Source organism: Sturnus vulgaris, chromosome 5 (genome assembly GCF_052056855.1).
Source record: "Sturnus vulgaris isolate bStuVul1 chromosome 5, bStuVul1.hap1, whole genome shotgun sequence".
NCBI classification, from domain to species: domain Eukaryota; kingdom Metazoa; phylum Chordata; class Aves; order Passeriformes; family Sturnidae; genus Sturnus; species Sturnus vulgaris.
In genome coordinates, this window is record NC_142247.1 from 11729109 (window position 1) to 11744727 (window position 15619).

General features: G+C 43.4%; 1 protein-coding gene across 10 annotated transcripts in view; it reads left to right on the forward strand.

Moving 5' to 3' along the window:
• The window catches only part of LOC106855684 (protein mono-ADP-ribosyltransferase PARP12-like), a 24887-nt gene continuing 9268 nt past the window's right edge, over positions 1–15619 (forward strand). For 2 of the 10 annotated variants that reach the window (XR_015803729.1, XM_088164846.1), the window contains exons 1-12: positions 3–349; positions 3166–3298; positions 5952–6204; positions 6315–6431; positions 6798–6866; positions 7427–7495; positions 9634–9735; positions 11064–11187; positions 12385–12550; positions 14331–14451; positions 15005–15101; positions 15524–15590. Coding sequence is in view for 8 of the 10 variants with exons in the window: in XM_088164846.1 (XP_088020972.1) it covers positions 69–349; positions 3166–3298; positions 5952–6204; positions 6315–6431; positions 6798–6866; positions 7427–7495; positions 9634–9735; positions 11064–11187; positions 12385–12550; positions 14331–14451; positions 15005–15101; positions 15524–15590 (1599 nt within the window). In the remaining 2 variants the exon portion in view is untranslated. Of the gene's footprint in view, positions 350–3165; positions 3299–5951; positions 6205–6314; positions 6432–6797; positions 6867–7426; positions 7496–9631; positions 9736–11063; positions 11188–12384; positions 12551–14330; positions 14452–15004; positions 15102–15523; positions 15591–15619 lie in introns of all 10 variants that reach the window. The other 8 variants (XR_015803730.1, XM_088164847.1, XM_088164842.1 and 5 more) reach the window with 6 other exon arrangements.

Here is a 15619-nt window from a genome sequence, read left to right on the forward strand (position 1 = left end):
CTCTTCCCGCTCCCGCCCCACTCCTGCCACAGTCCCGCGGGCGGTCCCGTCCCGGCTCGAGGGGCAGCATGTGCGATCCGGCCGTGTGCAGTTTCCTTACCCAGACTCTGTGCGCCCATGGCGGGCGGCTGGGGCTGCGGGAGCTGCAGGAGAACGTCGGGCTGTCGGCGCTGCAGCTGGAGAACACTCTGTCGGCAGCGGGCCCCCGGCGGTTCCTGAAGGTGGGGAGCGGCCCAGTGGTCTTGGCCGTGACGGACGTGCGGGTCTGTGTCCGCAAGTTCTGCAATGGCTGCGAGCGGCTGCACCTCTGCAAGCTGCACCTCATGGGCAGGTGCCACCAGGGGACCAGGTGAGCGCCGGGGCGCGGGCAGCCCGTGGGACCGGCCGGGGGTACTCCTCAGTCCCCTCACCCCAAACCCCCTCACGCCTCTCAGTCCTCTCACCCCCAAAACCCCTCACAACTCCCCATAACCTCTCACACCCCCCAAACACCTTCACATCCCTCCCAAACTCCCCTACACCCCTCAAACTTCCTTACGCACCCCCCAGTCTCCTCACAAACCCCCACCCTTCACACACCCCAACCCCCTCAAAGGCCCCATCTCCACCCCTCACACCCCCAAACTCCCCCACAGCCCCCTCGCATCCCAAGCCCCTCCGGGGGTGCCGCTGGTACCCCGGGAGGAGCGGGCGGTTATCCCGTGGGATCAGCCGCGGGGGATCCTTGCTCCGGAAGGACTCGTGTCCTGCCCCCGCTGAGTCCGTAGAAGCCGACGAAGTTTACGGTTTTGGGTTCTTTGGTTGGTTTTTTGGGGGCTTGCTTTTTTGTTTGTTTGTTTGTTTGTTTGTTTGTTTGTTTGTTTGTTTGTTTAAATCTACTCATCTCTGCACCCGGCGCTCAGTCCCCTTGGCATTTGGGTGAAATAGTTTACACCTATTTCTCAGAAGGAAAAAGCAAAGTGCTGCCATGCCCTCTGGTTTCGCTCTAGAGAGTTACGAAAGTTGAGTTTCGCTGTAGGTCACTGCTTGGCTTATGGCCCTTTCTGTGAGAGGCACTGTTTGATCACTCGGGTGCAACAGTCCCAATTTCTGTAATACGGAGGACTCGTGGGATGGGCAGGCCTGGCAGCCTCTCAAGTCATAGGTGGCCAACGGTGGTGCCTAGTTTAAAAAAAATAAAGGAAACCAAAGGCAAATGCAGAAGAGCAGCTCAGCTTTGCCGCTACAATTACTGATGGAAGAACTTTGTAATTTAAGCCGCCAAGCCCCAGGTCTGGTGCTGATGCAGCCTTAGGAATGCATGATCCTACTGGATCCTTCGTCTTCTGCCCCAACAAAATGGATCACTGTGCACTAAGATCTGGATAGCATGCAGGGGAAAAGCCATGTCTCTCTGATCATTAGGATGATAAGATGTTAATATTTTTTGTTACATTACAGACAATACAGTAAGCTCCCGTGGAGTTCACTGTTGAAATGCCTTGACGTGTGCAGACACTCATGATGGATGATTTTGTGTGAATTAAAGTTTGCAATGAGGGGATTCCCTTCATAATGATAAACCATTCTGTCCTCTCAATAACACTGAGTGTCTAAAATCTCTTTGGTATGCGTTAAAAATTAGTAAAGCAAAGAGCATACCTTTTATGGGAGGGAGCTGGATTAAAATGAGAGGGCAGAAATTCTGCTAGGTGGACTACATAGATCGAGAGAGAGACTGTTTTTTAACTGATAAGGTAAAATCTAGCCTTGCTTCCTGGTCTTGCATTCTTTTTGTTTTAGAATCCTTGGAAAGAAAAATGTCTGGGGAAGTTACTTGGCTCTTCCTGTTTAGTGGAATAATTATTTTAGGCCAGTTAATCCTGTCTTTAACTAATGTCTGGCAAGTGGCTTTTCACTGTTACTTTTTTCCTGAATGTCTTATTAGACTCAACTGTGTGGTTATCACTGTATTTGTAGAATGTTTCAACCTTTGACTTGGAAATACAGAAACAGGTAATCTAGATCACTCTGTGACTGTTGATGGACTCTCAAATTGACTATAGAGGAACATTGGTGATGGCTCCCACCTCAGATGCTCTGTAGTTTATCTACCTTCGTAGCCATTAATTGAGTGCCTACAGCATCTAATATCCTTGGAAGGTTGTTTCTTGGGACCAAAGTCAGCACACGTCTGCCTTTCCTGTTTACTTGCTTCCAAAGAATGTGTCCAACAGGTAGCAGGGTCAGGGGAGAAATACCTGAACAAGGGTCTGTACCGAAGGATTGGATCAGACACACTTCGAGTTAAAAGTGTCACGAGGAGAGCTTCAGGAGTAAACTAGAGGCTGAAAGAGTACAGGGATATACTTGAATCTGGTAAATTAACAGGTGCTATTACTGGTTAAGTATGTCTAGTCTTAAGGCTGTATCAGATCTTGTGTTGAAGAGCAGGACATGATGAAGCTGTATTTTACTGCATTGAATTAATACACAGGTTATGTGTCTCCTCTCTGTTACTGATTTGCAGTACCATTTCAAATAGATGTAAAAAATTTGCAGTCTCACTCTAATTCATACTCATCAGACTTTTGGCTTTGTAAGTGGCCATACTGACTTCATTATTGTAGCCTAATTGCTTCCTTAATCAAAACTTGTAAGTTAAACTTTCTTACCTGTTTTTTTATTTAGTTTTTTTTTAAATAAAACTTCACAGCCACTGAAGATAACAGAATGTTGTTTTCAGCTTCACTGTTGCTTTTATTTTGTCCACACTCTTGCAAGTTTCTTTACTTAACATCCCCAGGACAACAACCTTTTATGTTCACAAAAAGAAGGCTGTTGCAACTTCCGGCATTGTTGGTGTACCCCTTTAAAATTAGCTTTCCCTCCAGCTGTTTAGGTCATATGACTTGACTTGGACCTTCTTGGAGGCAAAGAATGCGTGGGGTCTGGCTGCATTGAAGTTTAAAATGAGGAGGATAGGGTCACTGCACTTCATAGAGGAGTTCTGCTGGTTGGGCCATTCTCTGGCTAATTACAGACACCATCTGAATGTTCAGAGGGACCCTCACCAAGCCACATTTTTCTCGTGGCTTTTCCCAAGTTGCACATTATCTGAGGTTCTTCTTTAAATCAACTTGACTAAAGGAGTAAACATTGATATTTCTGTGTCTTTTCTTGCAGCTCTTGTAAGTACTCGCATGACATCATGAATGCGGAGAACAAAAAAGTTCTAAAAAAACATGATTTGTCTGGCCTCAGTGAGAATGAGCTGCAAGTCCTGCTTCTCCAAAACGATCCATTCTTCCTCCCTGATGTAAGTTGTACTGATGTCTTAAGAGAAAGTTTTTGTTCATTAGGAATGGGAGAGGGCAAGAGAGAATGTGGAGTTCTGATCTTAATGTCCAGCTGTTAAGATATGAAAGAGGATTAGTCAGAATGAAGGAGGAATGGGAATGGCAGTGTGAAACAACATAAAGCCAGATCTGTGAAAGGGCTGTGTACTTAAATAATAAAAAAAGCCACCATTACAGCAGTAAAACTGTTTAATAAATACCCAGAGACATGCATCTGGAGAAGGCTCTGTCATCTGTCATGTGTCAGGAGCAGACCTGCCCTCTGATAACAGGAGGTGGGCAGCAAGGCTACAGCCTGTCTTGTGTGCCATTTCTGTTATCCCAACAGGACGGCCATAAAGCTGCTCAAAAAAGTAAACAAAAATGTCAGCAACTTCACCAGAGGTTTACAAAGGCTGAGATAAGCAAGAGAGAGTAGAAAGATCACAATGTACATGCTTTCAGGGTAAAAGGTACAACCAAAACCCAGTTTGTTGCTTTTTCTCTGTGAGATGAAGACTAAGTGAGTGCCCCTTTCCTTTTCCAGTCCATGTTGGCCTGCACAGCCTGCACACATTTGGGTGCTTGAGGGTATGAGAGATGAGAAAAATATGTGAGAAAATGACCAAATGACTGCAGTCAGTTTTGTGTCAAATCAGGCTCTTCCAAAGTGCATGGAGTTTTTGTACTCTGACTTTCTACAAATAAACCTTTTGTACAAATAAACTTGGCATCATTTTGTATGCCACTCATTGATTTTGTTAAATTTGGTTGAACATTCCATTCTGATTCAGCATGTAGGGCAATAAGCATAAGGACTGCCTTCCAGGTATGGCTGTTTCAAAGTCAGTCATACCCAGTTCTGGCTACAGCTGCTTCTGGTTAAGAAATTACCAAAGTACTGCCCATGTCTTTTGCAGGTTATAATCTGCACAGATTTGTTGACACAACAGTTCTATTGTTTGTTCTTTGCTATGAAAGTGCTAGACTTCGGCAAAAGAGAATTTTTTTTGTTGTGCAGTGTTGTTGTTTTAAAGTATGTTTTACTGGCAGACTGAAGGAGCATGGTGGTAAGGAAGGAGAATTATTAATTGTTCCCAGTAATGAGCAAATAGTAACAAGTATTTTGGTTGGCATTATCCTTTAGTGCTTACTAGAAATCTGTTCAGCCCTCACCCCTGGCAGGCATTTTTAATTACCTGTCATTGACCCCTTCAACTCCTATCATGCAGTAAAATAGCAAAACCAAGAGAAAACAGTGATCAGTGCACGCCATTCATAGTCCTGAGAGCTTGGAGGTCGGATATAAAAGCCAATTTGGCTGTTTCCTGCTTAGAAATGCTGACTGGTTGTGTGTGTGAAGATATGGCATGTAGGAAGCTCTCAAACAAGAGGACATTTTGGTATTCTGTGACTTGAACTGAGGTTCAGAGTAAGAAAACACAACAGCACCACAATATCGGGTTTTCACACTTTCCCTCACTTTCTCTCTGATTTTCCTGTTTTGTTTGTTTTGCTTGGGTTTTTTGTTTGTTTGTTTGTTTGTTTGTATGTTTGTTTGTTTTTGGCAGATGCAAGGGGACAGTGTGCTTTCTTGATGTAGCTAATAGTGGATTGCTATTGTTGTGGTTTAAGCCCAGATAAGTACCATGCAGCCACTTTTTCTCTCCCACCCTGGTGGGATGGGGAGGAAAATTGGAAAAGAGGTAAAACTTGTGGGTTGAGATAAGGATACTAAAAAAATTGAAATAGAATAAAATATATTAATAATAACTGTAAGAGGAGGAGAGAGAGATACTAATAAAGCCCAAGAGAAACAAGTACTTCCAAGTACAGTTGCTCCCACCCGCTGACTGATTCCCAACCCATCATCCCTGAGCAGTGTTTGGTGGCTCCTGGGAAGAGGGATTTGGAGGGGACCTGTGAGAGTCCCAGTGTGATACTGGGGCTCTCTGCCAGACAGCTGTGTGTCCTCCTCAGACAAGCTTTCTTGTTACAGGCTGCTCAGGGAGCAAAACTTACTGTGGTGCTTGGTGGTCAGTAGGAAGGAATTTTAGGTCTGTGATTTGTTCCCTGGTCTAATTCTCTGTGTACCTCATTTTTAATGAATAGAGGAATAAAGAAGTGCATTGCTTTATCCATATGTACTCTAATCTCAAAGCACTCTTCTTACCATTTTATTAGCTCAAATCTTCAATGCAGGATAAGCTTTACAAATAGGAAGTGCAAATTCAGTTTCAGCTCCATGAAATGATAACTCATTTGACACAGTGTACATGTTTTTATTGAGATATTTGTTCTCTGTTGTTCATTATGCTGTAGGAGTTTTTAAAATAGAATAACTGTAAACCAGTCTGGTTTTATGCACCTGTCTTGCATCCATTTTTGGCACTCCTAAGATTGTTTGGTTTGCTTTTTTTGGAAACAAAACATGTACACTTTCAAAACTGAAAATGCATGAGTCAACTTAAAATACCTGATCCTCTGTTGAAGAAATGTGTCTAGATTTAAGAAGTTGCAGTAAACACATGCCTTTTAATCACCATTTTTCTGATGTTAAAGCTGCATGCCTGTAGGACAAAGAAGAATTCTAAGGTGCTTTTCCATTTCCTGTTGTATCTTCCCCACTTTTAGACCTGCCAGTTTTACAACACAAAAGGTAGTCACTGTATGCAGCAAAACAACTGCAACAAGCTTCATGTTTGTCGACACTTTCTCAAGGGGAGTTGTAAATTTCCTCAATGCATAATGTCCCATAACCTCTTGGATGGCCATGCAATGAGAGTGTTGGAAACTGGAGGCATTGATGAGAAGATAGCTTCAAACTTCCAGGCCATATATGATTTCAAGCATGCCGAATTCAACAAGGAACAGAAGAAGGTGTATGGTAAGTTGCAAGAAATAGTGGTCTTAAACATGATTTTGAGTTTGATGGAGGTAGAAACTGTTCTTGCCTTACCTCCCAGCTAAACCCCATCATCCTTTCTGTGCTTTCAGTACACAACTACAGACCAAGAAGTGATTATAGGAAAATACCAGCAATTCCAAGGATTAAAGAAGTGAAGACAACTTTGGAAACAGTGCAGTGCATGCTGGATGTGCCGCCTTCAGAAGGTAAATACCTAGCTAATAGTACCAACCGTTCCCTTGTGGAATCGGCCTTTGTATTTCTCCTCTTGCGATATATACACATTTTTTCCCTCTCTGCTATTATGCGCTTGCAAGAATGAAGTAAGTAATGGCACAATCATGTGGGAGAGAGAACTCCCTAAAGTACTGCATTCAAAACAGCAATTGAGTGGCTGGCAGTAACTGTGGCTAGCTAGGGTTTGTAACTAATTGCACTTTTGTTGTATCAACAGTGAAGTGCCAGTGGAAAATTACATATGTGATGGACATAATTCTCCACAGATATTGAGATATTGCCAGGTAGCTGAGCTTCTGGCCCAGCAGTGCTGTTCATTCAGTCTTCTCATGCAGGTCCCAGTAGCACCGTACCTGCTCAGAGCCAAGACCAGTTGCCAACAGGAGCAGGAGATAAAGATAAAGGTATGGATTGTTTCTTACCCTCCAGTCTTGAGACTGGTGGTTTTCACTGGGACTTAATTTCATACATCCTGACAGCTCCCAGTGGGAGCTGAGTGCAGCTTATGTGCTTGCCTTACTGTGTGCTGAAATCCATTGTACCAGATGGCCAGCAGAGTGGTGTTGGAGATTCTGCCCAAGCATTGTGCAGCTCTCTGTACTGTCCTGGACATGTTTTTCCCTTCCTAGGAAGGTGACAGAATTGTTTCTGTGCATGCAGTATCTTTCTGTCGGTAGGCAATTAATACAGCTTTGTCAGTAGAGGTGTTGTCTCGATACATGTTCCAGTGAGTGAATAGCAACTTGTAAATCTCTTGTTCTTCTGGGCAGAAGGACCTTGGCTTTAAAGCTTGTCAGAGTTCAATACTCTCTGAACAGGTTCTTTTAGATATTCTATACATGGACGGTGTAACGTTTCATATTAAATTACATGTGATGGACATCATTCTCCACAGAGATTGAGATACTGCCAGGTAGCTGAGCTTCTGGCCCAGCAGTGCTGTTCATTCAGTCTTCTCATGCAGGTCCCAGTAGCACCGTACCTGCTCAGAGCCAAGACCAGTTGCCAACAGGAGCAGGAGATAAAGATAAAGGTATGGATTGTTTCTTACCCTCCAGTCTTGAGATGAGCTTATCTAAAGGGAGTTGATGTCACACAGGTGTTGTGATTTCTCGGTTTGAAAGACACGTCTGCTAGGGAAGGCAGGACCCTTCCTTAGATTGGAGAATGTAAACCCTCTGAATTATTCTAATTTTGAAATCAAGGGGCTCTCAGGCAAAGATATGAGGATAGGAATAACAGTTCTTTACTAGTATGTATAACAAGGCAAAGAAAATAAGAACAGCTATGGAATTAATAACAAACAGAACCAAGGACCCCTGACAGCTGCCTCGGTTGAAACGGGAAAGGATGGAGGAGAGGCTTTGCTTAAAGCCCTGCGGCTGCCGATCCTGATGCCCCTGCAGGACTCTGAAGAGCACTGAGCTGGAACGGCAGGAATGAGCTAAATATCCTGGCTGGTGGACGAGATGTATCAGAGAACTTCATGGCTGTAGCTGGAACTGCCGGACGTCCCGGCAGGGCAGGGAGTGCGCGGCTACAGCGCAGAGAAACCCAGAGCTGAACGAGAGGCAGGAGTGGGGCAGGCAGGGCCTGGCTCCGGGCAGGGAAGGGAGAGGTGGGCTCAGGATTCCCGGGAACACAAGCAGATGGTGATAGGTCCCTCCTTTAGTGAGGTAGGTGATAATAAGGTCCCGGGTTAGTGGCTGGTCTCACGAGCAGAGGCTCATCCCACAGAAGAGGAACCTCTGGGCTGGGTTATGGCGAATTCCTTTTCCCAAGCAGCAGCAACTCTTGAGTGTCTTCTGAAGCAGCAGAGCAAGAGAGTTAGCAACTGTCCCCCGCCCTCCTTTTACCTGGGCCCAGCCAACCCTTTGTTTTCTCTAGTACCCATAAGTACCAGCAGTCAGCATTTCCCAGCAATTTTCATGGGAAAAATTCTATAGGTAAGAAGGAACAAAAGAAACAGAAGGTGTGAGCATCACATAGCCACTTGCTCACTTCCCCCTGATCCCCAGAGGGAAGGAAAAAAGAAATAATAAAGGCAAAAAATCTTGAGGGTCCAGGGGGAGGGAAGAATCCCCCAAATAATAAGTGAAAGAGGAAAACCAAGCAAAAGAAATGATACAAAGGCAGTCACTGACCACATCCTACATCCAGGCTGATGCCTAGCCAGTTTCCTAGCAAAAGGTAGCTAACCCTCCTAAAACTCCCTCCTTCTTCTCCCTTTTATTACTGAGCTTTATGCTACGTAATATGGAATGTTTGGTGACTTCAGGTCCTTTGCCCACTTGTGTCCCCTCCCAAGCTATTGTGCACCCCTGATTCTATCCACTCTGGAGGCAGGGCGAAAAACTAAGGCCTTGATGTGTATCACTGTTGAGCAGAAGCTGAGGCATGAGTGTGTTAACAGCATTGTTTTGGTCAAAAATCTAAACCAGCATCATATGGGTTGCTATGAAGAAAATTACATCTTATTCCAGCCATGTTCAGTACAGTGACATTTGTGATGTAGCAAAGTGATGCAAAGTCCACTGGGAACAAAATACAAATGCTGACTTATAAAACAGCAATTACTGTGCACAGTTCAATCACAGTAATAATGGGATTCCCATGGCAGATCTGTATGATATACTCACTGTCTCAGTATATAGTCACTGGGTGTCCCCAGTCCCTGGGGAAATTAAAGCCAGCTCAAGCCTGTTGCTGTTTTCCTAATTCTTTGTTTGGTTGTTTAGGATTAGTACCTCTGCGTGGGTGGGGCTGAGCCCTGTGTTCACTCCTCCCATGCTGATCTGGTTGACTCAGAGAGAAACATCTCTACCCCCAGTCAGTCTGCTAGCTGACATTGCCATTTATGCACCCTCTTTTCCCCTTGGTGTGGAGACAAAATCAGCTTCTTTGCAAGAACCATGGACAGTCACATCCTGTGTTGTTCTGAGCTTTCTGACACTGCCCTTGCCCTTCCGCACTGAGACTTCTTCCAGTGTCAGGGTTTATTGTTCAGTCACAAAGCCCTGACTTCTGTGTTGGGCTGTATGGGAGATAGTCAGATCCTGAAACTGCTTGACTTTGCTACTGAAGTCAAATCCTTGTTATTTCTGGGATAAAGTACCAAATGCAGGATCTTTCTCTTAGAGCAAATATGGACTGCTGTGTTCTTTGCTGTAGGTAAAAAGGACAGTTCCTCTGATGAAACTTCAAAGGACAACAAAAAAGATAACTGTGATGAGATCTGTTTGTTTTATGTCTGGAAGTACTGCAAAAACAAGGGTAAGCTTTGTGAAAAGTAATGTTGTTGTTGAAGAGTTGTCTGCAGAGGCACTTCTGCTCAGTGGCTTGGGCTAGTGGTGACAACTCTGCCTCCTCAGTAGTTTCTTTTCTTTCCAAGTAATTAATAAACATTGTCAGAATTACAAACATAATCAGAGAAAAGCCAAATGGTATACTTAAATGCTTTCTCCTCTGGATATTCCAGCATGTTTCAGAGCTTTTGATAGGGAAGCACTTTGGGTATGTTTCTGTGGCAAAGCCCTTTAAGTGTAGTCCTTTCTGTAGCTAGAAGATCAAGTTATGAGTTGACTTTATGCTGTCATCATTGATTGCTCATAAATGTATGCCACTCTTTACTCCTGCTGTATCTATCCTACGTACATCAGATTATAGCCATATTCTCCCTCATCAAGTCCTTTAAAAAGTGATCTGAGGTGCTAAAACATCTTAAAAAAACCACAGTAGTTGTACCAGCTAAGCTAAAGATAAATCTAGTCCATTGTCTTTTCGGTAGTGTCCAGAACAGAGATGTGAGGGGAGAATATAAGTAATTGTATTTGGGAGCTGTCCATGAAGAATCATTTAACCCCCAGGTTTGGCTCTTCCTTTTTATATAAGGAGGTACCATGACATTGTCTTTCCCTGATCTTGTCCAGTCAGTTTTTAAAGGACTGCTATTCCTCTGACTTGGTCTTGACAAAAGACCCTGTTAACGTGAAATACCCTATATAATGCGAATGGTGTAGGTCAGGCTCAAAGCAGCCATTCTGTGACCACCAGGTAACTAAACTCAAGTAACTGTTGGAGTGGTAGTGTGCTTTATTTATCAGATTGGGCTAGAAAGTTGTAAGACATTTGGTCCATACTTGGATGTGGAATGTCAGAAGAAAACCTTTCAGACCTTGGGAACCACCTCATGATTTCTAAGGGACTAAGGAAAAGAAAACCAAATATATCAGTGTTTATGTGATGTGTAGACTAGACTTTTTACAGCTGAGACACCTGGTTGTGTGACACATGACATGCACTTCCTATCTGGCACTGCTCTCCCAGCTGCCAATGTTGTGTCTCAGCAAAGAGAACGTTCTAGTGTCTTTCAAATATATTTGGCAGAGTGTGTAGATATATATGTATATATTGCTTGTCTTGGTAAGACTGCAGAAACACACTCCCCCTGTTTTCAGCATTTTGTCTTCATTGCTTATACCAAAGACCAGAAAAGAAAGCCTCAAGGTGTAAAAGATGCTGGTTCTATTTTGTTTTCTTTCTCGTCTTGCTCTCTGTGTTAATGATTGCAGAGTTCTTGACTATGTCTGATTTTGTTACAGATAAATGCAAGTCTGTTCATTACCATTTGCCATATAAATGGGAGGTACATGATGGGTTGTTCTGGAATGAACTTTCCATGATGGAGGAAATTGAAAAGGCCTATTGTGACCCAAAGAACAGCAGGTGTAGTAATGCTGGACTACTTGCTTGAAGTATTGTGATTGAGCCTGTGTAGGAAAACTTGTGTTTTCTTCCTAAAGATGTCTGACTTCTCAGCTTCTGGTTACGGAGCTTCTCAGAAGCTGGGAGGATGTAAAAATTAGAATTTTTCCTTTTAAAAAAGCAAAGTAAGAGTGATTGCATGAAAATCCCACTCCAGTTTTGTCTTCTAAAAATAACTATATCTTACATTTAAAACTCTGTACAAGGTAAAAAGCCAGTGAAATACAGTGTTTAAAATACTAGTATTTCAGACCATTAATCAGTTTTTTTACAGCAATGAAGTTGGGCCTTTAGACAACATTTCAGAGCTGATCCTTCTCTATGGCTATTTCTTTCCTACTACAGCTAGTATCTGTAATAACAATAATAGTAATCTATGATGTGATTAGAGACATTTTATGAAATGTCCTTTGTGTAGGCAGCCCATCTATTTTTTCTTCTTTTTTATTTCTATTTTAAGAGTGTGTTTTCCTTTTAACTCCTTTCTGAAAAGTCTCACTCAAAGCCACATGGATTCATAGGGCATCCCAAGTTTGGCTTCACAAAATGGTATTCTAGTTTTGGCCCATGCCTCTTAAGGCACTGGATGATTTTTATTTGCAGTTTTCTGGAGATCACAAGCAATATTCCCAAGAGGAGGCTGCCATCAAACTCTTCCTACTTGGGAGTTAACGTTTCAAGCCTCACAGGAATAAAAGACCAGGTGGCTCCAGTGATGAGTCCAGTTTGCAGAACTCACAGCTGTGATTGCATCCTTTGTAACCACAGAAAATAACAAAGTTGATAGGCTGCAGATGTTTGCTGGCAAATTCAGTCACACACTTTGCACATTCTGCTTTTGTACTAAGACTGTAACCACGCTTAGTTACCACAGAAGTTCCTTTTGCCACACTGTACTTGGAACCTGACATTGTCTGTAGAGCTGGCAGTGCCACATGTGACTGAGGTGCCATTTGATGTCTCACAGGCCAAAGTTCACTTCTGAAGCTTAGAAATGGTTTTCAGAGCTGCCATGTGCTGTGGGAAATAAACACTCCTATTTCAGATCTAATGAAGTTTGGTTACATTAAATTAAAGAAAATGGCACCAGCTTAAACTGGGGATTAGAGGATAAAATATGCACTGCTAACTATAATAAACCTGAATTTGTCCTTACAGCTTGCAAAGTAGGAACATTAATTTCCAGACAATGACCTGCTCTTCTTCTTTGGTTCGACGCCTCTCTACACCATCATCAGTCACAAAACCCACATTCCTACTGACCACACAGTGGATTTGGTACTGGAAGAATAACCAAGACAAGTGGATTGAATATGGAGAACAGGTGAGTTCACATCCTGTGCTTTGAGTCACTTCTGCAAGGGTATGTAGAGCTTCTTGGCATCATTCCCCCTTTTCTCAACAGGATTAATTAAGTGAACCCTTGTTCTTGAATTTTACAGTGTTGAGTAAGGCAGTGAAGCTACATCTGTTCATAACAGACATGATAAAAAGCTGACAGGCTGGAGGGAAGAGAGCTCCCTTTTGGAGTTGGCTGTAGCTCCTAGAGAGATTTAATATATAGACACTGTCCTTAAGATACATGGGAAATAATTGCCTGTTTTCTAAGCATTGCCTTGCTTCCTTGGACATGCAAGAGTTGCTCTGCTCTCTCAGGTCAAATGCAGTCTTTTTCCACATATGTCCAAGTCCTCTGATGAGAAAGTAATCTATCTGAAAAATGCAGGAAAATAAGTATGTATAGAATCTCACCTTCTCCCAAGGCAGATGAGTTTACCCCATATGGTTTACAGTATAGGAGCACAAATTGTAGAACACAAAGGTGATCCAGGGACTTGAAAAAGTACACAGGGAAAGGCGTTGGATAGAGCACAGTTTAAAAGACTCACCGTAACCTCAGGGAGTACTCAACCTCAAGGAGACACCCTGAGAACTGTCCCAGGTCCAGGAGAGATCACAGCTGTCTAGCTGCTCCTTAGCAGGGAAAGCTTGCAAGGAGCTCAGGCTTTCCTATCTGTGGAATGAAGTGGTTGGCTCATAGTTAAATCACAAGCAAAGTGAAAGGTAAGAGTGAGACACGTTACACCTACAATTTTTTTTTCCTTGGTAAATTTGTCTTGGAAGAACCACCTGCTATTCATGAATTAATCACATCATCAGTGTTTGGTTCCAAGCTCATATGCATCAGTGCTCACCATGTCACCCTGTTCCTTTGTGGGTTTTCAGATAGCAGGTTGGAAATAGAAAAGTTCTTGGCCTTTGCTTCCTTGGGAGCCTGAATCAAACTAACTCTAGTTTGGTAAGGAATCAAGTGTAGCCATCACACCTGGTGACAGCTCAGTCCCGTCCTCTCCCCTGCCGTGGGACTGGGCAGAGAGTGAGAAAACTCATGGTATGACATAAAGACTAAAAGATAAAGCAAAAGTGTGTGCACAAGCAAAGCAAAACAAACGATTCATTCCCCACTTCCCTTGGACAGGCAGGTGCTCAGCCATCCCAGGAAAGCTGGGCTCCATCACAGGCCACAGTGTCTTGGGAAAGCAAACAGCATCACTCCAAATATCACCTCCTTCCTCCTCCTCCTCCTCCTCCTCCTGCTTTGTATAATGGAGTGACACCTTAGGGCCCGGGATGTCCCTGTGGGCAGTTGGGGTCAGCTGTCCTGGATGTGTACCCTCCCAACACCTTGTGCCCCTCAGGCCTTCCCTGGTGGGGTTGGAGAAGAACAGAAAAGTCCCTGGCTCTGTGCATGCCCTGCTCAGTAGTAACTAAAATATCCCTGTGTTAGCGGCACTGTTCCAGCACAAATCCAAAACACTGACACTACCAGCTGCTGGGAGGAAATTTACCCCAGCCAGAACCAGCACAACTTGTTACAGGAATTTAAATGGAATATATGTGTATCCATCATTACTAATTATGTATTTGTGTTTATGTTGCAAATATTCAGTACTCATCCTCAGGCCACCATAGTTCTGGGTAGATTCCTCGTCACCTTGCTCTTGGCCCTTTCTTTCTCTCTATCCCAGCTGTTTAACCAGGGTTTAGTCCTGACTGTGATACTTATCATTCTGTTTCTTTTTTTTTTCCTTCTCCTCACAAAGGAAGAAGGGAACAGCGTGACCTCACCATCTTCTGCTATTATTGAGAATTTGTATCAAGCAGATCCATCTGCCATTGTACCTTTCCAGGCTGGCCAGCATCAATACGAGCTCAATTTTAAAGGTAGTCATTTTAAAGGTTCTCATCTACAACTGTGCAGTGCTTTATAGAGTCTTGCAAAGTCTCCCAGATTTAGAAGCTATAACTTCCTTTCCTGATACTACCAGTTTCACTTACTGGTAGTGAGGTAGTGATGGCCCAGAGGAAATTCCTTACAAAAGTAACCTTTCCCTATTACTCCTTGTCACTCTCCAGACTCACATCTGACCAGAAATATAAAGGTTCATGGTCTTCACATAAAGTCATAGTAAACCTTAAGTAAAGTAAGTTAACTCTGTGGATGCTAAAAAATACTAGTTAGGCATCTTTGTGCTGCTGTAGCAATGTCTAAAGAGCATGAGTGGTTTGAGGGAGCAAGCAAGATAGGCACAGGTTCAATCACAGAGTTACAGGGAAGATAGGAAGCTTATGCAGCCTTTGTGAAACTATTCCTCAGCAGGTAGAATTGACAGTGAATATGCAGTTTTCATTAAAGAACGACTGATGACAAGATGACTCCATCTTGTAGACTTATGATTCATGACCTTTTTTTTCCCTGCTGTTTTTTCTCCTCTAGAAATGACTCAGACAAACATTACTTTTAAGACTCAAAGACAGGTCTGCAGGCGACCAAAATTTGTCTCGTCTGAAGATGTGAAGAAGATAAAGACAGGGTAAGTGCTCTTTAGGTTGTTTTTTCATATTTTAGAAGTAATTACAAGGCAAAATAGCTCCCAGTGCTGGCATTAGTTGTACAAAGAATGCAGGTGCTGCTGGAGAAAGCCTATCCATGGGACTGAGCAACAGAAGCTCTATCACAAACTGCAGTCTTGGTGCATCACCTGCTGCCTGAGGCACATGTTACTCCAGGTACTCCAGCCACAGCTGTTACTTAAAAAAGCAACTGCAAGAGGCCTGTGATAGTTGAGTGGCCGCATGCAGTGCCCAGCTTACAGACTGAGGCTCTTTCCCAGTTTCTTAGTGGTTTATTTTGTTAATTTTTAAATCCCGGAATTGGCCAAAGGGGATGCTCCAAATCCGAGTGTTTGGAGCAGTACTAGTGTTACTAACACTGCATTTCCTGTCTGTTTGCAAGCAGCCAGAGGGATTCTTCAATTCCTAGTCACTGGGATGCATCTGCACTGCCTGACTTGGGATACAAGGTATCTTTTTTCCCTCCTTCTTGTAATTC